Genomic DNA, 20,770 nt, shown 5'->3' on the forward strand with positions numbered 1-20,770 from the left:
TTATTAATGCCACCAGACACTGAAAAGCTATTCTAGAAAGGGATTGACTATTTTTATTTGAATAGAAACAAAAAAAACCACACCATACTTCGTTATTCAGTTTCAGTGGAGAATGGGCTTTCTTTCTTTGAAACAATGCCTTGGCACTGTTCCTTTATGTGCAAAGTATTTCTATGTCAGCAAATATGAAATATGGCTTCATGTTCTTTAGCAAAACCATGTAGAATTTCAGTGTGAGAATATGAACATCTGTTTATAGCCAGTATTAACATAACTTCCAAAAGATGTAACTGCAGCAAGTTCAGAAATTAATGCCACAGCTTTTACAACTCCGACTATGTAATTTATGAAAACTTTACAGTATTTAATAGGAAATGATAGCTAGGGTGTTTAATAACTTGCAAGGCTGGAATAGCCTTGGGTTTTATATGATTTGAAGCAAGGTGCCAACAGTACCATGTGAATATTCCAAGAAGGAACTATGTAAGAAGAATTGTGTAAAAAAAATGTTAATATTTTTTCCTCTAGCTTTGCCTGAAGAAGTCAAAATTTAGAGAATTTTAGCATCTGTGATGAATGGATAATTGCTTGAAGAAAGGACACCAGAGGGACAAAAAACAACACAAGTGCCATTGTGCTTGATTCCAAGGTTTGTTCCAGTTTACTTAGTGTACCCATATTGCAGAAATTTGGTAGGACACTTATTCAAAAGATTGCCACCAGATGGGTATAGTGTTTATTTGTTACTTTAGTAGATTCCTGCTTCTCTGCCCATCTTTCATCAGAGATTCATTCATCATAATTCTGCAATCCATTAGGTCATGGCAGAAATTCAAGATATCATCAGAACATTGAAATCGACAATACAGTCATGGGTAAACTAATATCTTAAGGATGACAGAGGGAGGTTGATAAACAAGTACTGCTTCCTTTAACTCTTTTTTTAAAAAACGGAAAAGCATGCTTCCTTTAACTCTTTTTTTAAAAAACGGAAAAAGCTTCTACCTGAGAGAAAATGTTCAGATTTTGAGTGAAAATTCCCAAAACTTAAGTGATTATATGTTTGTTTATTGGGGTATCTATGTTTCCATGATAATCCGATTTGCAGAACTAGCTGCCTATCACACAACTTGAGATTATTATATAATTGAACTAAATGCATAACATCAAATTATTTGTCACATAATGAATTCCTGTTTCTGCTGGAATAGTGGAAAAACTGTTAGGGGTTTAAGATTATAAACTAAACAGTTCCTATTGGCCAATCTATTCCTAAAAGTATCCAACATTCAGAAGAACAGTAAAATGAATGATATTGACTGAAAATAATTTTCCATTCTGCAAAATGGCAGTGAATTCTTCGGCCCCCATAAAAAGAATGAGCTTTGTTCAATTATATTATATCCTAAGAAAAAGGACATAAGTATGACTCTGGATTTTAGAGTGAGATCACTGCCTTCTGATATAAATATCCCATTTTTTAGTTGGGGCTGTCAGAACAGAATCATGCAGACACTGTCACATACATTTTACATGGGGATAGGCTGATAAGTATCAAAATACAATTCAAACTGTTATTGATAATATCGATCACTTTACCACCAATATTACATGGTCCAAGTCTTATAAAAACACCAAGGAGTCTTTTGTATGCAAAAATCAAAACGGCTGCGTTTGTAAAAAACAAAAACAAAAGAACACAAATGAGCACAAAAGCTTTGTTAAAAAAACTGTATTTTTCCCAAATCACTGAAACACATGGAAAGTGCAGAGATGAAAGTTAATCTAGGTGATGTACATATGCACGTTTACAGACAACATTAGCACAGAAAGACATTCATGATATAACCTGATTAAATATTTAGTTCAGTCCTGAGCATTTTTTATTTAAATGTAACAAAAAGGCAAAAAGTTGAAATTTGATTTTCATTCTATAAATGATTTGCTATATACTTTGTTCAGTTGGCTAAAAAATAATAATATTGCTTTGTACCTCTAATACTTAAAATTTGATATATAGAACTGTACTAACATACTGATAATGGGAACATGAAGATTATTATATTTCTTATATCCTATGAAGGGTAAATCCTACAATAAAAGCAGTATCTGTATAACATGAAATGTGGCTGGTATTTTTTTATCAGTGTCTCATCAATGTTATTTCATTACTGTATATAAACTGAGTTCAAAACACAAACAAACAAACCCAGAACAGTTGAATTCCCCCCCCCAAAAAATGAGTTGATATTACTGTAGTCTGACGAAGTCAGAAGATGTATTACTGCAGTGACAGTTGCTCTCAACAATATTATTTCTGCCAATATTCATGATTTATCAGAGAATCCTTTTTGGTTCCCTCTGAAATTCTCTCTCTCTCTCTGTGTATGTATGAACAGCTTCTCTGCTAAGAAACCAGAAAGCTGTATACATTTCTCACAGTAGCTTTTTTTTTTTAACCCGTAAATTTTAAATGGCCAGAACTGAACTATATTAAGCAGTACATAAATAGGACTGAAAATAAATAAATCACAAGATAACAGCTCTATACATAATTTCTACAAACATTTATATTGTCAAACTGAGAAGCTGAAACAGTCAAACTTTATTTCTATATTAAACAATTTAAAACTTTAGCTTTTAGAGATTGACCTCATCAGAATACATGGCATGAATGTATAGGCCTAAAAAAGAGAGGTAAAGAAAAAGGGGTACAGTTAGTTTACTGACTACCTCCAGGTTTGAAGTAATATTTTAAGATTCTGAATAATTACACAGACTTCTGCATAATAAGAGAACACTTGGGGAGATTTACAAAAATAAATTAAGGCACAAGTCCCCCCCTCCCCCAAAATCAGGATTTCCAAAGATGGCAACAAACATATTTTAGTTATGCAAACATATTTTAGTTATGTTCCCCTAATCTTTCAATGAGACAATTACATTCTGGCAAAAATAAAATATGACATAATTTATAATAATGCTGCAAAATGGTCAGTGTTCTAATAGTCTAGCCCTTTTGTTTCCTTGCTGGATTTCATATATAGTGTGTGCATGTATGATTCATATACATAACCAGTCATGTTTGTGCTCATCAAAATGCTTCCAAACAGTTCAGCCAACTTGCAAAATGGTGTCTGAAAGCCCATGTTTTGTAAGCAATATTTGTGAGGCTTACAGTTTGATCCTATAAATGCCTACACAAAAGTCCCATCGAGTTCAGTGGAGTTTGCACTCTACTAAGTGTGCATAGGATTTCAGTCCTGATTCAGCAAAAGTAGCTCACTGCTGCTAGTTCTCTCAAGTGCTCTCCTCCGGGCTGCTCATCACAGCAGCCGTCAAGCTGAAGGTAGACAGAGCTTTGCCAGGCCCCATTGTGATGGCCTCAGACTTGATCAGCAATGTGCTTTCTGGTGACATTCAGAGCCCATCACTGGTAGTGCTAATATACACATAACACATTTGCAGACATATGCCTCTTTTAAAAGTATCCAGATTGTTACCAGTTTAAATTCTGACAAGCACATTCATATCGTCTTTTACCTTTTATCAATACAAATTCCTGTTTAAACAAGTTAAGGTTCCAATTCCACAGATACCTTGATCATGCTTATTGTGCCATTAATTAAACACATCATTTTAAGTGCTTCATATCACGAGTTTTCTTAGCACACACACACACACACACACACACACACACACACACACACACACACACACACGGTACTTAAGAGCAATGAATTTCCTAAGAACCACTCCTTTGAAAATTGCATGGGGCTGTTTGGGCTTTATCAACTTGACTTTTCCTACAGGCTACTGGCTGTAATACTAAACAAACTATATTCTATTCAAGGGTTAGTTTTATCTTTCAGCTCAGGTTTAAATACTTTGTGCGTGAACCTGAGTCCCATTTCAGAAAACAGCTGCCCTTTGGGTAGTTTCAGTTTATAAACACATTTCAGGGTTACAGACTTGCCCCATATTACTTCTCCCAGGTTACAGATGCAGAGAACATTAGGAAAAACCCAAATAGAGCCCAAAGTCCAGTACATTCACAAAATAATACTCCTGCAACTCAGTATCCTATGCCGCTTCCTTCATACAAAGACAGAAAGGAAAAGAATTGGGTTCAACATTGAAAGTTCCAATGTGGGTGACACAAATATAAACAGCACCTGTTTGTATGAGGCAGTCTTGCTGTTTTGGAAGAGGGCTCGTGCTTGCTGCTAGCTACAAAAAAAAATCACACTTTGTACAAAAATATTGCATGGCCTAACAGCCATCTTCACAGTCTGCTCTTGTGAAAAAACAGTGAAACGAAACCGCCTGTTGAACACAATATTTCTCAACACAGTGCAGTTCAACAGGATATACACACTTGGTACAGCCTTTGTTCCTTGATCCATCTTTACAAAAAAGTAGCGTATCTGTAATACATACAAACTGTACAAAATTAGCATCATGTACCAGAAATATTCTACTTTGGTTTTCTGGTGTGGAAGATTTAGGCAGGGGAAGAGAGAGGAGGCTTTCTCTTGCCTTTATATAGATATATATTTATATGTATATGTATATGCATATATAAAATCTACCAGCACATAATATATACCACCACATAATGTACTGTATTTTTTTTTTTACAAACAGTATCTAGGCTTGGATGTAAAACAGTAGGTTTTATAATCATGGGACTATACTACAAAAAACTGTCATCTTAAAATAAAAAAGATGGACGAGTAGAAAAACAGGTTGTGGAGAAAAGCTTCATAGTTAGACATCATCAGCTGGCAGAGATGGTATGCTGATCTTTGCTCTTGTGAAGTATGCAATCTTCTCCCTTAAAAAAGAAGGAAGAGGGAATACATTTTAAGTGGTTAAAAAATGGGAAAAAAGAAAATCACAGTGAACATGCAAAGGAAAAGCAATGCAAGAACCGAGTAACAATTTCCCACCCACCCAAGCAAATATCTGCATAATTCAATCCCTTGGAATAAACTGATTACTTGAAGTCTGTGAGGGCAGAGAGACTTTCTGTTGGTCATCAAGCCAACAGATGCCTGTTCCACCTGCCTTGCCCCAGCCTCCAGCCCTGGGATAAATGATAAGTGTAAACGGTTTAATTATTTGCTGATTATTTTACCGTGTACTATTAGATTAAAATGGATTACTGAATATTGCTATATTTGATATAAGTTTGTCTATTTTAAAGTTCCTGTGACTTTTTATATTGGATCAGATTGTTATTATTAATGTTTGATTTTTATTATGTTTTTGTATGTGATGGAAGCTGCCCAAGGTGGCTGGGACAACCCAGCCAGATGGGGGGCGGGGGGTATAATTTTTTTTTTAAAAAAAATATTATTAATTAAACTGTACAGTCAAACCTCTTCTTACGTCTGCCTCCGCTCGCGTCCATTTCACCCAACGTCCGCAGCAAACCTAGAAGTAACCGGCGGGTTTGCGCCGTTCATGCTTGCACAGAAGCGGGCAATTGCCGCCTGTGCACAATGGCGCCTCTCCCAGCGACCCATTTCGACTTCCGGATGGGCCTCCGGAACGGATTGTGGTCATGAGTAGAGATTCCACTGTACTGCTGGAGCAGGGCTCAAATCACAGAGGCCCCAGCCCTCTCTCGACCTTTTGCAATGGCTCCCTTAGCTACTGTTGAATAAGGCTACCTGGGTAAATCTTTGACTTCCCTCCCTCCATCAAGGGCCCCATGGTATTCCTGCCTGCTTTCTCCACTGTATCTCTTCGTCTGGGGCCACATGCCTTACTAAGGAAGGTTGTCTGGTATCTAACTCTGCATTGCTGCATTTACCGTAAATCACATGTCAAAAAAACTGGCATCGTCCAATACACGGATAGTGGCATGGGGGGGGGGGAGATGCCGCAGCAAGCAGGGAGCACTACCTGGATCATTTCCTGTGCACAGCGGCATGGGGAAAGGTGCCCTCTGGCGAACTGGCTGGCTGGCTGGCTGGCTGGAGCGCAACTTCCCTTGATGCTGCTGCGCGAGGGAAACACTCCCTACCTGAGCACGGGAAACTACTGTATCTAGGGCAGGGATCCCCAAACTGCGGCCCTCCAGATGTTTTGGCCTACAACTCCCATGATCCCTAGCTAACAGGACCAGTGGTTGGGAAGGATGGGAATTGTAGTCCAAAACATCTGGAGGGTCGAAGTTTGGGGATGCCTGATCTAGGGAGTGTTTCCTGCGTGGAGCTGTATGGGGGGGGAGGCTCAACAACTTTGGGCCATCTCCCCTCATTTTCTTAAAATTGTTGTTGTTGTTGTTTAGTCGTTTAGTCGTGTCCGACTCTTTGTGACCCCATGGACCATAGCATGCCATTGAGTCCCCCCCAGATTAGGGAGGGGTGTCTTATATGGTACATGGGGGCATCTAATAGACGGGAAAGTACAGTATTCAGGCTGTCAATCCACAGGTTTTGTTCTCAGGACAAATCTCTCTTTAGCCAGCTGAATGTCTGTGTCTGCCTACCTGTCGTCCCCCTTGCATTTGGTATGCATATTGACCACCTGAGTCTCTTGCCACAAACCAAGAGTCCTATCTGCTGCAGGTTACATGAGCTGAAGTAACTTTACAGCCAGCAGAAAAACAGCAACCATGCTCTCTGGACATAAAAACATCTGTTTTTTTGCTGGAGTTGGGGAAAATAAAGTCAGTTCTACTACACCTCTACTTGCATTCTGCCAAGGGGAATCACAGAGCTATGTCTATTTGATTGGCTATGTCTGTTTGGTTGGCTGTTTCCTCTGGATTATTTGAAGTCATTTGGCTCGTAAATGGATGAAACTGGGGTGAGGATTTACTGATGAAACCATTAATGCCTTTAGCTCCAGCACTTGGAGCTGCAGATTCCACTTCCAAACACTGCACCTTCTTCCCAATGCTCAGAAACCGCATCACAAAGCATGCCCTGAAGACATCTTATTTTAAGAACATGCAGTACTCCGAATTGCATTTATTGAATAGTTAATCCCACGGCATCAACTAATTCTAGAAAGGTGCATACATAAGATGGGAAGGCCAACTGTCACAGATTTTTCTACAGCTCCAAGGAATCAGGGGTCTCTTTACCTGAATGACTGCACCTGCAGCGGCACCTTCTGGCTTTGCTCTCGCAACCGGCACACATCCTTCGACGCTTTCCTCATCAATTTTTCAGCACTTAAACCCTGTTTCTTTTCCTCCTTTGATTGTTCAGCCTGGTGAGGGAACAAAATTACAGCTAACAGTTACCAAATGACAATATGACAGGATTCAAGAAGCCAGAGGGAGAGAGAGAGAGAGAGAGAGAGAGAGAGAGAGAGAGAGAGAGAGAGAGAGAGCGCACCTCACAAAATGTCTTCAACACAATATGCTCATGGGACATAGGGCGGACTTGCAAGCAGAGGAGAGGTGTGCATACTGCAGCTGGAAGTTGTGCATTGTTCATTTAACAAAATAAGACATATTGGCACCGCAGCTAAAATGACTTGGGGCCGATTTTTCAACAAGATGCATGAAAAGGACTCCACACTTCCTGGCATGTCCTTTAAAGGGCTTTTAGTCCATGTGCTGGTGCATCTGAAGCTCATGGCCCAGAAGGCAGCTCTATTGGCATGCAAGCTCTCTGTCGCAGAGGCTGGCAGATGGATGGAAAGCTTTTTAAATGAGATGCCAAGCCACGCAAAGCCTGTTTTTGCACACCCAGTATCTCATTTAAAATCAGTCCTTAGGATGAACTAAGAAGCAGGTATGGTCTGGATTTTATAATCAGGCAATGTTCTTCAGCCAAGTGTTTTGAAAACCCTTCTGGGCAATTAAGAGTGTCTAATATCTCAAACACCCCAAACAATCTTTCATTTATTTACTTCCTGTGATGTTGATTAGTTTTATTAAATGCCCCCCTGCTGTGTTAATAAAGTATTAGGTATCTTACTGCCTGTCTCAACTTTTTACTTTAGTACACTAAAAGCCCTAAAGTGCCTATTGACTTTTGCATGGGAATAGGTTCTCATTTCTAGTTCTTATAAAAAATGCACTCAGTTTGCATTAAGGGGGGGGAATCAACTCCAGAACTTTAATACAGTCGTACCTTGGTTTGTGAACATTTTGACTCCCGAACGCCACAAACCTAGAAATGAGTGTTCTGGTTTGCGAACGTTCTTTGGGTCCCAAACGTCCAACGTGGCTTCTGATTGGCTGCGGGAGCTTCCTGCAGCCAATTGGAAGCCACGCCTTGGTTTCTGAACATTTTGGAAGTCGATTGGACTCCCAGAACGGACTCTGTTTGACTTCCGAGGTACCACTATATTTAAAATAAGGGTGGGGGTGAGGGGACAAAATACCAACTGGAACATTTTTCTTATGTATGGGAGATAATAGCCCACATCTAACAGAATTAGGTATGCTGAAGCCCATTGGACTGCATCCAGTGTTCCTCTTCCATTAGCGACTTCCACTTGCAGATTTAAGGGAGAGGCACAGGGGGTGCAGGGCAATTGCTGGGAATTGGTTCCCTTCCCATTCCGTTGAGGAAGCCTTACCATCAGCATAGCAACACCATTGGCTATATCCAGTGCTTTTTTCTAGGGGGACGTGCACCCCTAAATATTTTGCGTTGCCCCGACCATCAACAGATGGATTGACATGCCAGCTGTCTCCGCAGTAGCAGTGCAGACTGGAGCCCGGGGAGAGGAGTCTGGGGCAGCCAGGGTGGAGGCAACGGCGCTCCTCCTCCTCCTCTTTCCGGGCTAGAGCCAGCTGGCAAGCGCTCACCCCTCCTTGCTCAAGCCGACCCCGCCACCGTTGTCACTGGGGGCCTTCCTGTCTTCTCAGTGCCGCCTCCGCCTCGAGTCCCTCATCCGGGGGTTGGGGGGAGGGGGAGCAGCCAAAATGAGAGTACCCCTAAACATTTTTTTTAAAGAAAAAAAGCACTTCATGTGCATGCTTCTCTTTCATTTAGAGATGTGCAATTTGATGTCTCTACCTGTTTTTCAGCTTGTTTCAATAGCTTCTGGAACCTTTCATCCTCCAACACCCGTGGAGGAAGCTCTGTCTCTCCTCTTGCTTTCATCTCCTCGAGCTTCTGCTTCAGGTCACGCAGCATCTGCAGTTCATAATTCAGGCGACTCTGCCGTGTGCGAGAAGCCTGGAGGTCCAGCTCCAAATCCAGAGAGGTGCGAACAGGGCACTCTTGCGTCGCTCTTCGCATGTTAGGCTGGCAGGCAGGCTACAGTTTTCAGGAATTCCAAAAACATAAGAATGAATTTAAAACCAGGAATGAAAACTTCTCAAGATGATGTCAGCATACCTACATAAAGCATGCCAAGTTTATTTATATTTTTGTATTAGACAGCTTTTCCCTATATATCAGTGTTTTCAGTTTTTACTTTGCTTTAGCTTTATATTGGTTTTAATTTTTATAATATGTTGTAAGTCATTTTTAGTTTACATTTCATTAAAAATAACAAAGTTAAATAAATAATATAAAACATATGTATGTACTTTGTGTACAGATTAACGCACACAAAGCTGTGGTCAGACTAAATGCTACAGTGCCATTATCTTTCAGTTGTCCTGAAAATTAAGAAGTTTTTCCTCAGTTAATTAGAGTATGGTGCTGATAATGCCACGGATGCAGGTTTGGTCCTGATATGGGACAGCTGTATATTCCTGCATTTCAGGGGGTTGGACTAGATGATCCGCAGGGTCCCTTCCAACTCTATGATTCCAGGCAAAGACCATTCCATGTTAGGAACAAATTTCACAACAGGGAAGGCCCTTAACTCCTTTCTCATCCACTACTGTACCTGCAGCCTCCACCTCCATCTGGGATTCCCAGACGATATTTATCACCTTGAAGGGAAAAGCAGTAGATGCAAGGAAAGGGGCAGGTTGAGAAGGTCTGTGACAAAGTGCCATTTCATGAGACCCCCAACAACTGCCTTGCTCAACTCCCCCCCCCTTTATAAATTGTACTACACCAAGAAGCACATCCCTGGAATTTGTTTTTGTGGCAGTGGCCATCTCCCCACCAAGTGCAAAGCAGTGAGCAGAACACTGGTGGCAAATCCAAGATGCTGACTGACTCTACTAGGCACTGAAATGCAATTGCCTGGAGTTCTACTCATAGTGGTACAATACTAAGGTGGAGGGTAAGTTGTAGGCAAAAAGTGGCTGACCCAGAAATAATTAAATAGGAATTTAGTCCCCACTCCCCCAGGCACTACCCCACAGCAAAAGGTGCCCTCTTCTCAACCACTTGTAAGCTTGTTGGCAGCAGCCATGATTTTCTGACTCTGCTTGTTCTCTAGCTCAATTCACTGTTTCCCCACTCTGAGCACAACTAAAGCACAACTGGGCTAAAAAAAAGAGAGACCAGAGCCACAACTTCCTTTGGGCTTCATTCAAATATTAATGAGAAGCCAGGGCTTCCTGGAATGAGAATAAACCACAGCAAGCAACTTCAGTTTGTGGAAGGAACTCTTTAATCTAGCAAAGTGTTTGCAACGAAATGGAAAAGTTAGCAGCAAATGGTCAGACACCACATACCCTTTTAACTCTCAAGCTCCGCCGTTCAGTGGCATTTCTCACAAAAAGGGATTTTTTGGCCAAGGTGGAGCTGTCGCTATCACTTCGATTCAACTGTCAAAACAAGGAACAGACAAGAGAGTTATAACATAAAGAGATTGGGTTTGAAATGGAACAGCTCCTAGTGTTAAAATTGCCAAGAGTAACTACTGCATGTACTAATGGAGGTGCCTACACTCTCACCATTAGTCTTATTAGTAATGAATGCAGAATTGCTAAAAAGCCACAGTTTGATTATCAATAATTCATTAACCCTGAAAAGTGTCATGATTCCATTCCATTAAACAATGTTTACATAGAAGCCATCACCAACTGCTTTGCTGCCCTCAAGTTTCAAAACTTGAGCGTCTAAGGCAGAAAATCATCTGAAAGTTTCAAAGGAAACTTTGCTTGGTCAGTGGATCACCAAGAAACTCCTTATATTGGTTAACGTGAGGAAGCTTCATTTACTGTGTTTTTTAAGGTTCTACAGATTGCAGTAGAGCTCTAAGCAGGAAAGTTCACAATGGATTAAGAAGCTATGTACTGAAAACAGATTTTTTTAAAAAAAGCTTACATAGCCACACAAAATGTTGGACTTTTCCCTCTGCACCAAACTGGGACCATTGCTTGATCAACTTCTGTTTATGCAGAACACTGGTGTAGCATTATAGGCTCAAACACTCCTTCCGCATGCCCTTGGGAACAGTAACTGAATGTTTCTGCTCCTAATTTAGTAGCAATCCAAAGGCTGGGATTTGCTGGGTTTGGACAAAACAGCCAACTGTGGTTTCCTGCAAACAAGGAATGGGAGCTTCCAATATCCATCTCTCCCAAAGGAGGGGAAAGGGAGTATATGTAAGCCCAAGACTCAAACCTGCTTGCATTTAATAGAATGCTAAACCATGATTTAGTATCATTACAGTTGACTGCAGTGAGTATTTTCTTCAGACCTAAGGTTACAACCAATTCGAAACGTAGAATTGTTTGCTTCTCCACATTTCTGTCTTATATTGAAAGGTCCTTCTGAGAAGGATCCTGTCTTTGTTTCCAATGCTATTCCATGAAACACCATGTAGAATGATATCACAGTGCAAGAGCAACAAACAACTTTCTGGATGTCTTTGAACTGTAACTCCACTTTTGTTAACTAATTGCGGATTGTCTCACCTTTAACCCCCACCCCCTTCAAATAATCTCATTTTTCTTGCTGTATATCCTGAACGGGTTGCATTCCAAGACAAAAATGTCATATTAAACTTTAAATGAAAAGAAACTACATGTAAGATATACATTTCAGTTCTTCTAGAAGGCATATTAAACAACATTATTTACAAGAATTATACCACAGAATTTTCAATAATTAACAAGTTCTGAGTCTTAAAATATGCTGATGTAGCTAGGATTTGAAAAATAGCTTTGTGATCTCGGTTTCTCTCTCCCCAAAGAGACATTAGTTTTCCTACTCTAGGAAGTACGCTGTTAAGCGATCATGGATGATAATGCCATACATTAGTGCTTAAATGTCATTTGGAGAGGTACAAACAGAATCAGAAGCTCAGTTTCCCATTATACAATTTGCAGAATTATTACTTTTAAAGAAAGATGGATAATAAAAAGTATATTAAAACAGGCTGCAATTATCTAATGGTAAATGGTGTGATTAGCAGCAGCCAACATAGATTTGTTAAGAATTAATCATGGTAGATCAACCGCATTTCCCAGTTTGGTAAAAGAAACTCTTTTAGTAGAGACTTTTGCCCTAGTTCCCAAAGTGCTAGATATATGTCCAATCTGGGCGAAACCTCTAAAGGAGGGCATAAGATTGGGACACACACACGGACACACACACACGGACACACGGACACACACACACGTGTGTGTGTGTGTAAAGGCTAATAGTCTGAATGAGATTACTAGTGGGATTGTGTAAAGGCAACCAAGATAGATCAAGAGTTTTATCAGCATATATATGCCAAGTGTCCCTTTCTGGCAAGGCAATGTAGAGTTTTACAGGCCTTTTGCTACCTCTTGTTCATCTACGTTGGGCCTCCAGTTGGGTTGTCTCAAGGATTCACCATTTTGTGTGTGAAAGTGTTTGCGCCCACTTGTTAGGTAAAGTAGCTATGCTGGTAGCTACTTTAACCACATTTGCCACCTTCCTCCTAGTCCCTCCTTTGGATTTGAGACTGAGGGGGCTCAAGACTTCAGAGTTTTATTCGAGAAAAGCCAGACCAGTTAGTCATCACAGACAGAGGGAGGGACAGCTTGAACAAAAAAATTAACCACAATTCAACCATACAATGGTGCAGCACAAAGATGGCTGCCATTTTGAAATTGTTGTATCCATGATAGAAAGTTACTAGCACCTCAAATGTAGGGGTCTTGATTTATACATTACAATAGCTTTCCTCCACACACCAAATGAAGATCCAGTTCAATTTAGGAAAGATTTAAAGAACAGCTAAAAAGATGATATTATAAGAAGTGTGAAGAACAAGGCTTTGTTTAGCGTCCAGTTTTTAGATATTTAGCATTTCAGAATCAGACAGAAATTGTTCAACCCTCAGCAACTGGAAGGGAGGATAAGGAGCGATTTTCAGAATAATGGAAGCCAAACTGAATATTCATACATTCAGTCACTGATTGTTTGCAAGTCTCTCATGTAACTCTACCGTCTCAGTTTTCACATGAGCAGTTTGTTTGAAAGCACTACTATGATAATGTATAAACTGTTGCTTCGGAACTAAAGGAGCTCCATGGAAACTGTGTCGGTACAGCTTCTTCCAGAAAAGGTATTTCTGAAACAGCACCGTCAGAGGAAGTGCCATTTCCACATTGCACATATTAATTTCAAAATTACACACTCCTAGAAATCTCACAGAAGCAGCATGTTGCATATAAACAATTGCATTAGCAGAGGTCGCCACAGGAAAAAAGACAAGATTATCTGAGGCTTAAGGGGAGGCCAATGGAGCCATCTAGCCATCTCTATCCAGCCACTGGGACTCTTCCCAAGCCCTTCCCCATCTCTATCACACACAATCTGGGCCCTTCTCAAAAGCTTTTGCCTGGCTGGGAAGTGTCCTTATGTTGTTATAATGCCTCTTGCTTGCCTGCCTGGACAGGCAGATGTGTGCATGTGGGGTGGTTGTGTGGGGTGTAGAAACCTTTGCTTTTGTGTGGTTGGAATGTCGCCTGCTCTGCAGAGGTAAGAACTGCATCCATTGGTCTGCTAAATTAAGGAAATAACAGCAGCCCTGCTGGATTCTACCCCACTGCCTCTGAGGCAGCACATAGTCATTGTGGCTAGCATCTTTCAATGGCCTTATCTTCCACTAATTTGTCTTAAAGTCATCCATGCAGGCATCTCTGCCATGTGAAGAGTACTTCTTGTCTGCCATGAGTATTCCAAAATTCAGCTTGATTTGGATAGCCCCCCAATTCCAGTATTATGAGGGGAGAAAAATGTCTCCCTATCTACTTTTTCCACACCATGCATAATTTTATAAACTTCCATCGAGCCCCTCCCCGCTTACTTGCTTTTTTCCTGCACTAAAAAGCCCTGGTGCTGTAGCCTTCCATCACAGGGGAGTTGTTGTGTGGCGATGCCCCGAGCCCTCCCCGCGAAAATAAAGACACAAGACACAAGGTATAGGGTTAATGGGCATGAAAGGCCACAACTTTATTGATTACGACTGTAGAGGGGTATTGGCATAGGCATTGGATCTAACCGACTATATCTGACTCCAGCCCGCTCTGCTGGCAGTCTGTGAAGGGTTAACCACCGTTGGATGAGTCCTGCGATGCACATCAACTAGGAACTCATCCTGGGGCCACCATTAGGGGCGTGCCCTCAGGCCCTCACCTACCACGGCTTCGGACATGGCAACGCCCCGGACTCCTTAGGGGAGTACCCTTCTGCATTTGGGGGAGGTGATGGCAGCAACCTCCCCCCCCCCGCACCTGTACCTTCTTGAGATAATCCAATGCCTACCGCCAAAACCCCAAGTTGTGACGATTTGCATACGCGGCAGGCAAAAAACCACAAGGCCAGAGCCAATTTGCCGAGTGGGAAAAATCCTACCAGGTCCCAGCTGGTGACCAATAAATGTGCGCAGCAACGTCAAGAGCAAACCTGCCTAAAAAGAGGGTGGGTGGGTGGGGAAAGCAGGTCAGGTCCGGAAGAAAGAGGCCGTTTCCCCACCGCGCGCTCCCTTAAATGCGCGAGCCGCGCCCCCAAGGAGCATCCTGATTGGGTGCGCCATGGGCACGCCGCGCCAGGGAAGGAACCAATGGGCTGGGGGGAATGCTAGCCATTCCCCCCTCACGTGAAGGACTCGTGGGCCCACAACATCTCCTCCCCCCGAAGAGGGAAGAGATTTTCCAGCCCTATAAATATTTTGGTTGCCCTTATTTGCACCTTTCCCAACTCTCTGATGCTAGAACAGTATTCCTAGTGTGGTTGCACTATAGCTTTGTTTAATGGCATTATGATAATGGCAGTTATATTTCTAATCCCTTTCTTAATGGTCCCTAGCATGGAATCCACTTTTTTCACAGCTGCTGAATAATGGGTTGAAATTTTCACTGAGTTATCTGCTACAGCCTCAATCTCTTTTTCCAGATCAGTCACCACCAGTTCACACTCCAGTAGTATACAGTAGTATACAGTAGTTTTATGCAGACCTCAGACTGCAAAAGCCCCCCCCCCTCCCGGCATATGGAATTACAGTGCAATCCTACACACTTGGAAGCAAGCCTTGCTGACTTCAGGCTGAGGCCTTTTGTGCACGCTCGTATATTTAAATCACATGACTTCCCCCAAAGCATCCTGGGAACTGTAGTTTGTGAAGGGTGCTGGAAATTGTAGCTCTGTGAGGGGTAAACTACAGTGCCAATGATTCTTTGGCAGAAGTCTTGTGCTTTAAATGCCTGGGCGCAGCCTGTCTCCTAAGTAAGTGTGTCCTGTAAGTGTGTGTGAATGTGTTTATGTCAGTGGGGTGGGGTGAGGGGATGTCAACAGCAGCAACAACCTCCATGCTCGCTCATAGCAAGCAGCAAATTCTAAAGTCCACAGGCAAGAGTGACAAGCTTGCTATAGCTTAGCAGCTGAGAGATGGATGCCGGGTTGTCAGTGGATGGCTCATTGCCAGTAGCGTGCTACTGCCAAAGAAGTTAAATGAGTCTTTTAGTTAATGGGACCTCGTGGAGAACACTCTTTGTCTTACCCTGCAGATGTACTGGTTCCGCTCGCCTGGAGAGAAAGTTTGTGAGCGCACTATCATGCTGTTCCTGACAAAGGGATGCTGCTGAGACTTGAGGCCGGCTCTGTCCTTGGGTCGTACAGCCACACCCTCACATCTGTCTTCTGTGTTCGTTTCCTTATCAACCTGTTGAGGATATTGTGCATTGTTTTCAATCCTTAAAACGAAAACCTCCCCACCAAGCTTGCTTTCCCTCCCATTCTGGCACAAATCAGTTAAGATAAAGACAAAGAACCCAATGTACCACTCAGCAATAATAGACAAAAGGTACTACTTCAATGTGTGACATGTGTGAATCTTACTACACAAAGCATCACACACTCACCTGCCTGAATGGTATGTGAATCTTAATTAACAACGAATTCCCCTACTCATACTGTATTTGATATTAAAGGCTTGTGACTCAGGCTGAAACAAGGGACAAAGGGCTGACCTCAGGTTAGAAGTTTCTGATTTTACTAATGGAAACAAAAACCTTGCAGGAGAATGAAAGCTGGAGACAGTTTTAAGTAAATGAAGTCATATTGCCTGTTTAAAACTAACACTTATAGCGAGGCCTACCGTTTGCTAGCTGCAGGAATGCTGTTGTCCTCTCTAGAGGTGGTCAAACAAATACTGGAGAAAAAGCATATTTCCTATTCTAAAACAACAACACCTCCCTTTACTTAAATTCCAAGTCTTAGAAGAACTGATGCTAAAATCCTCAGTGGGGTACTACAAGAATGTGGACCAATCTTTCAGGTTTTCTGTTAAATGTGTATATTATTTTTGTAGAACAATTAAAAATGTAGGAAACTTAGGCCATAAGTGGTAAGGAGGTATCAAACAGGTTCTAGCCAATGAACATATTCTGAGACATTGCTCAAGACTCTATATAACCAAGAGGTCTTATCAAGATCTTCTGCTTGGTTTTTTTCCAAAGAAGCAGCTGGTACTTAAAAAGGAGATCACTTTGTTTATATGGAAAGTAAAATAATAAAAAATAAGAGGAAGGGGAGCAGGCTGCAGTAAAAACCAGGCTGCAGTTCAAGAGCAGAGCAAGAAGATGCTTTATCAAAGTACAGATACTGTACTCACATGCTTCCAAAGCCATTCCTTCATGCAAAAGGAAGAGGAGTGCCTCTTTGCAATTTTTGTAATTAAAAGTAATTGTTTTTAGTGGGTTGGATCCAGAGTTGCATAAAGTGGAACTCTGAAAACTAGCAGAAGAGGCAGAGCTGATTTTGGGTGATATTCTCTCTTCCCTTCCAATCTCTCCCCCCCTCCCCTCGCACAAAAAACGAAACAAAACAAAAACCTGATCCAGAGGGTTGGAGGACCATTCAGAACTGCAGAGGAGAGGGAAATTGGTGAAAATCACTTTCCCACTCCTCCTGCCCACAGCAGAATCCACTTCACACAGCGGGAGTCTCCATTAGATCCATTTGACCTCCATCGGAGGAGTCCTTCTGCTCACAGAACATCAGGTCTGGATCCCACCCTATAGGCACTGCCTCCTTAACTGGGAGACACCTTTTTAGTTGATCAAAAGTGCTTTTTCTTTGTTTAATTCCACCAATTCTTTGACTAAAGCGTACAACCTAAACACACAACACACAATTCTCCTGCACTGCTCTGAAGCGCCGAGCCCTTATTATTAAAACTTCATAACAAATGCAAAAACTAAAAATATTAAACCATCCGTGTATGCAAGTATAGCTTAAACATTAAAATAGCCTATTAAATATTTAATACATTCATTATTAAACATGAATAATCTCCCAAATAAACATTAAATGTTAACTAGCAAGCTGAATGCTTTTCTTGAGGACTTAAGAATCTCTTTTCTGCTTTCCCCCTTTACTGTATATCAAAACAAAAAAAGGATCACTTTGTCAGGTTGGGGGGGAGGGAACAGAACCTGTTAGAAACCAATGGAGAGTTTAAATGTTGAGCTGACTTTGGCAGTGTGTTGGTGCTCACTGCATGCACACCCCTCCCACTCCTGGTGCACTGCCCCGAACCATGAGCAATACGCAAAGGACAAACCTTGGCTTTTGACTGTGCGTTGTTTGGAAGGAAACAAACCATGCGACAGGGTCCAGACACCACAATAAGCAAGACTCTGGTTTGTGCTTGTTTTCCAGTGGGGCTATTTGCTTATAAACTATGGTTTGTTTTGAATTATGGTTTAATGTTACATGCAAACCAGGCCTTCATTCATTAACATAGGGCTGAAAACAATAAACAGATTCCTTATGACGAACATGGTTGCCTTTAAACACACCACCATGCTCGACCAAGTACAGCCACAGGATGTCAGTGTCCTCTTTGTGGTGCATTAGAGAAACAATCTGAAATATTCACCAGTATGGGTGGCGCTGTTGCTTGCTCATTGTGACATGCATGTTCATGTTTTCTGTCTTCCCTGTGCTTGATTTCACCTTCCTCTACCAGTTTAAGGCAGAACCTGTTGTCGTCGGAGTATCTGCTTCCCTCTGCCCCTTTAAGATTGCCCTCTTCTTCTGTCACAATCTCACTGGATGCCTCTGCCAGCATTCCTAGCCTGTGAGAACAAAGTAACCCAAGTTTACCCTTGAAAACTGACAAGGCCCGCAAAGAGGAAAGAAAAAGAAAAAAATACTGGCATGCGTGGGATCTGAACCCTGTACAAAAGATATATTATTATCGACACATTATCTCAGCCAGAAGTAGATTAGAATTTCAGTACAACGCTTTCATGATCCGACATGTGAATGCATTATATTAGTCATCCGCTCCAAGAAAAACAGAAAGGTCTGTTGCAAATCGGTTCCCTTACAACATTCTGACAAAAGCGCAGTACGTGTGACATCCACAGATGGTTCTAATGGAGAGATGCACGATACCTTTCTCATGATTATTAACCAGCAAATGTAGAACTAGCAAATACAGACTAATTCTTTTCACATTCTCTATAGATATCAAGATTATATTAACATGAACAAGGCGGGGGGGGGGCACCCTCCCTGCATTAAGGTTTGTTTGTTTTTACGTGAAATCTTAACACAAGGCAATTAATCCACATTTAGTAACATCTCTACTGAAAAATGAATCATCCAAACTCTGCATTTATTGTGGACAATGCAAAGCTGGCTCCAAAGAAGGGATAATACCCATCTTCATTGTTTATGTCATTAAATAGCATAAAAGGCTAGTGCCTTCGCCTTCGCAACCTGCTTATTATAGGGTTCTTGGAGGCATCTGACTGGTCACAAAGGGAAATAGGACGTTGGACTAAATGGACCTTTGGTCTGATCCAACAGGTATCACAGGTTCTTACGCATGGGGAGTGGACTGTAGTCCCTTCAGTCATTAGCTTCTGTGCTATTAAGGAGAGAGGGAGAGCAGGCCTTTGCCTTCCGGCTGCATCGCTGTCCACCCACAAACTCATGGGGAGAGCCAATGCACGTCCACCAGGCTTCCCATTTGAAAATACGCTTCTAATTGCAGGCAGGGCTGGCAGAGGAAATGGGGGTTGGGATTCCAAGGGGTGTGGGTCTCCTGGAAATCTTAATTGTGTGCAGACTCAACGGTGGAAGCATGTGCTGCAGATATGCCATTCATAATTCCTGCTGCATTTCCCACTAAAGACACAAAAGGCTACTTAAATTTAAAACAAACAAACAAAAACAGCTTCTCTCTTCAGCACTGGGGAAACTGGTGTAGGGAAAACAGCAAGTGAAACGTGCAGTTCTCCACCAAGGGGTCTAAATAATAAAAAAATATTATTTATAAAGCAGCATCAAAAGCAAGGCTGATCATTGAAAGAAACCTCTGCTCACCATTTGCTCCTCGTGCACCTAAAATGAATGGTAAGAAGTTAACTTTACGTGCACGAGAAGCAAATGGTGAACAGAGGTTTCTTTCAATGATCAGCCTTGTTTTTGATGCTGCTTTATAAATAATATTTTTTAAATAAAAAAAATCAATCTACCAGTCTTCTTCAACATGCTGTGGCTCCTGTACACCCTTTTCTTCTTCATCTTCCTCCTCCTCCTCTTCTTCTTCCTCATCTTCTTCTTCATCTTCCTCCTCTGCCAACTCTTGTTCTACTGCCTGCAGCTCTGCTGATGTCCTTTCCAGTAATGCTGACACGGCATCCTAACAGAGACATTGGAAGCAGATCTACATTAGATGAGATACTGAGCGATGTTACTTATAAAACCTGCCGTATTAATATTTGGGAACAGGCAATGCCTTTGTCAATTACACTGACATTGACAATTACACTCTACTGGAATCTACCTTTCAGAAAAGGTGTTGATTAAAAGTATTGATCACAAAAAAACATCTGCAGGAACACATTAATATAAGCAGGGTAACATCACGTGACACCATGTTTCCATGTGACTTCAGAATTCGTGCATCCCTTGTGAAAATTATACCCCCTACCAAAATGTATTTTCTCAGAAAGGATATAGTAAAGGAAATAGATTGCGGTTCTTTGGTACAAAATTACGTATTAACTGTATGCTGCAAAAAAACTAGCTGCCATTTATGCGTAGCTGGCAAAAGCAAACTTTACAGAAGTATCTGACATTCATAAATGACAACCAGCCAGGTAAGATTACAACTTTTTCTGGCTCTGCTCCCTGACTTGTAGTAGCGAACAGGAATGCTCATTCCCTTCCCACACTGCTGAAGCGGGACAATCGTACATGAGCATAATGTTCATAGAAGACAACATGTTCATTAAATCCAATGCAGGAAGGCCCGGATCTTGTAAGCTGTCATTCCAGGTAAAATCTGGGAAGCAATAATGTGATCGGGCCTGCGTGCGATGGATTTTATGTGCCTTTAAGAATGCTATCCATGTTTGAGGAGGGCTACACATGCCAGGTAGGCAGGAAATACTCTTACTCTTTATCACACATAGAATAGCAGATCAAGGAAAGAAGATAAT

General features: G+C 41.6%; 1 protein-coding gene across 1 annotated transcript in view; it reads right to left on the bottom strand.

Annotated features, from left to right (window-relative positions):
- Positions 1–1,717: 1,717 nt before the first annotated feature.
- The window catches only part of WWC2 (WW and C2 domain containing 2), a 131,396-nt gene continuing 112,343 nt past the window's right edge, over positions 1,718–20,770 (bottom strand). The window contains exons 17-23 of the mRNA XM_060278728.2: positions 19,802–19,968; positions 18,193–18,391; positions 15,811–15,972; positions 10,562–10,654; positions 8,997–9,239; positions 7,103–7,230; positions 1,718–4,837 (exon numbers count right to left, since the gene is read on the bottom strand). Of these exons, the coding sequence (XP_060134711.2) occupies positions 4,771–4,837; positions 7,103–7,230; positions 8,997–9,239; positions 10,562–10,654; positions 15,811–15,972; positions 18,193–18,391; positions 19,802–19,968 (1,059 nt within the window). The 3' untranslated portion in view covers positions 1,718–4,770. The remainder of the gene's footprint in view (positions 4,838–7,102; positions 7,231–8,996; positions 9,240–10,561; positions 10,655–15,810; positions 15,973–18,192; positions 18,392–19,801; positions 19,969–20,770) is intronic.

Source organism: Zootoca vivipara, chromosome Z1, assembly GCF_965207765.1.
Source record: "Zootoca vivipara chromosome Z1, rZooViv2.hap1.1, whole genome shotgun sequence".
NCBI lineage: Eukaryota > Metazoa > Chordata > Lepidosauria > Squamata > Lacertidae > Zootoca > Zootoca vivipara.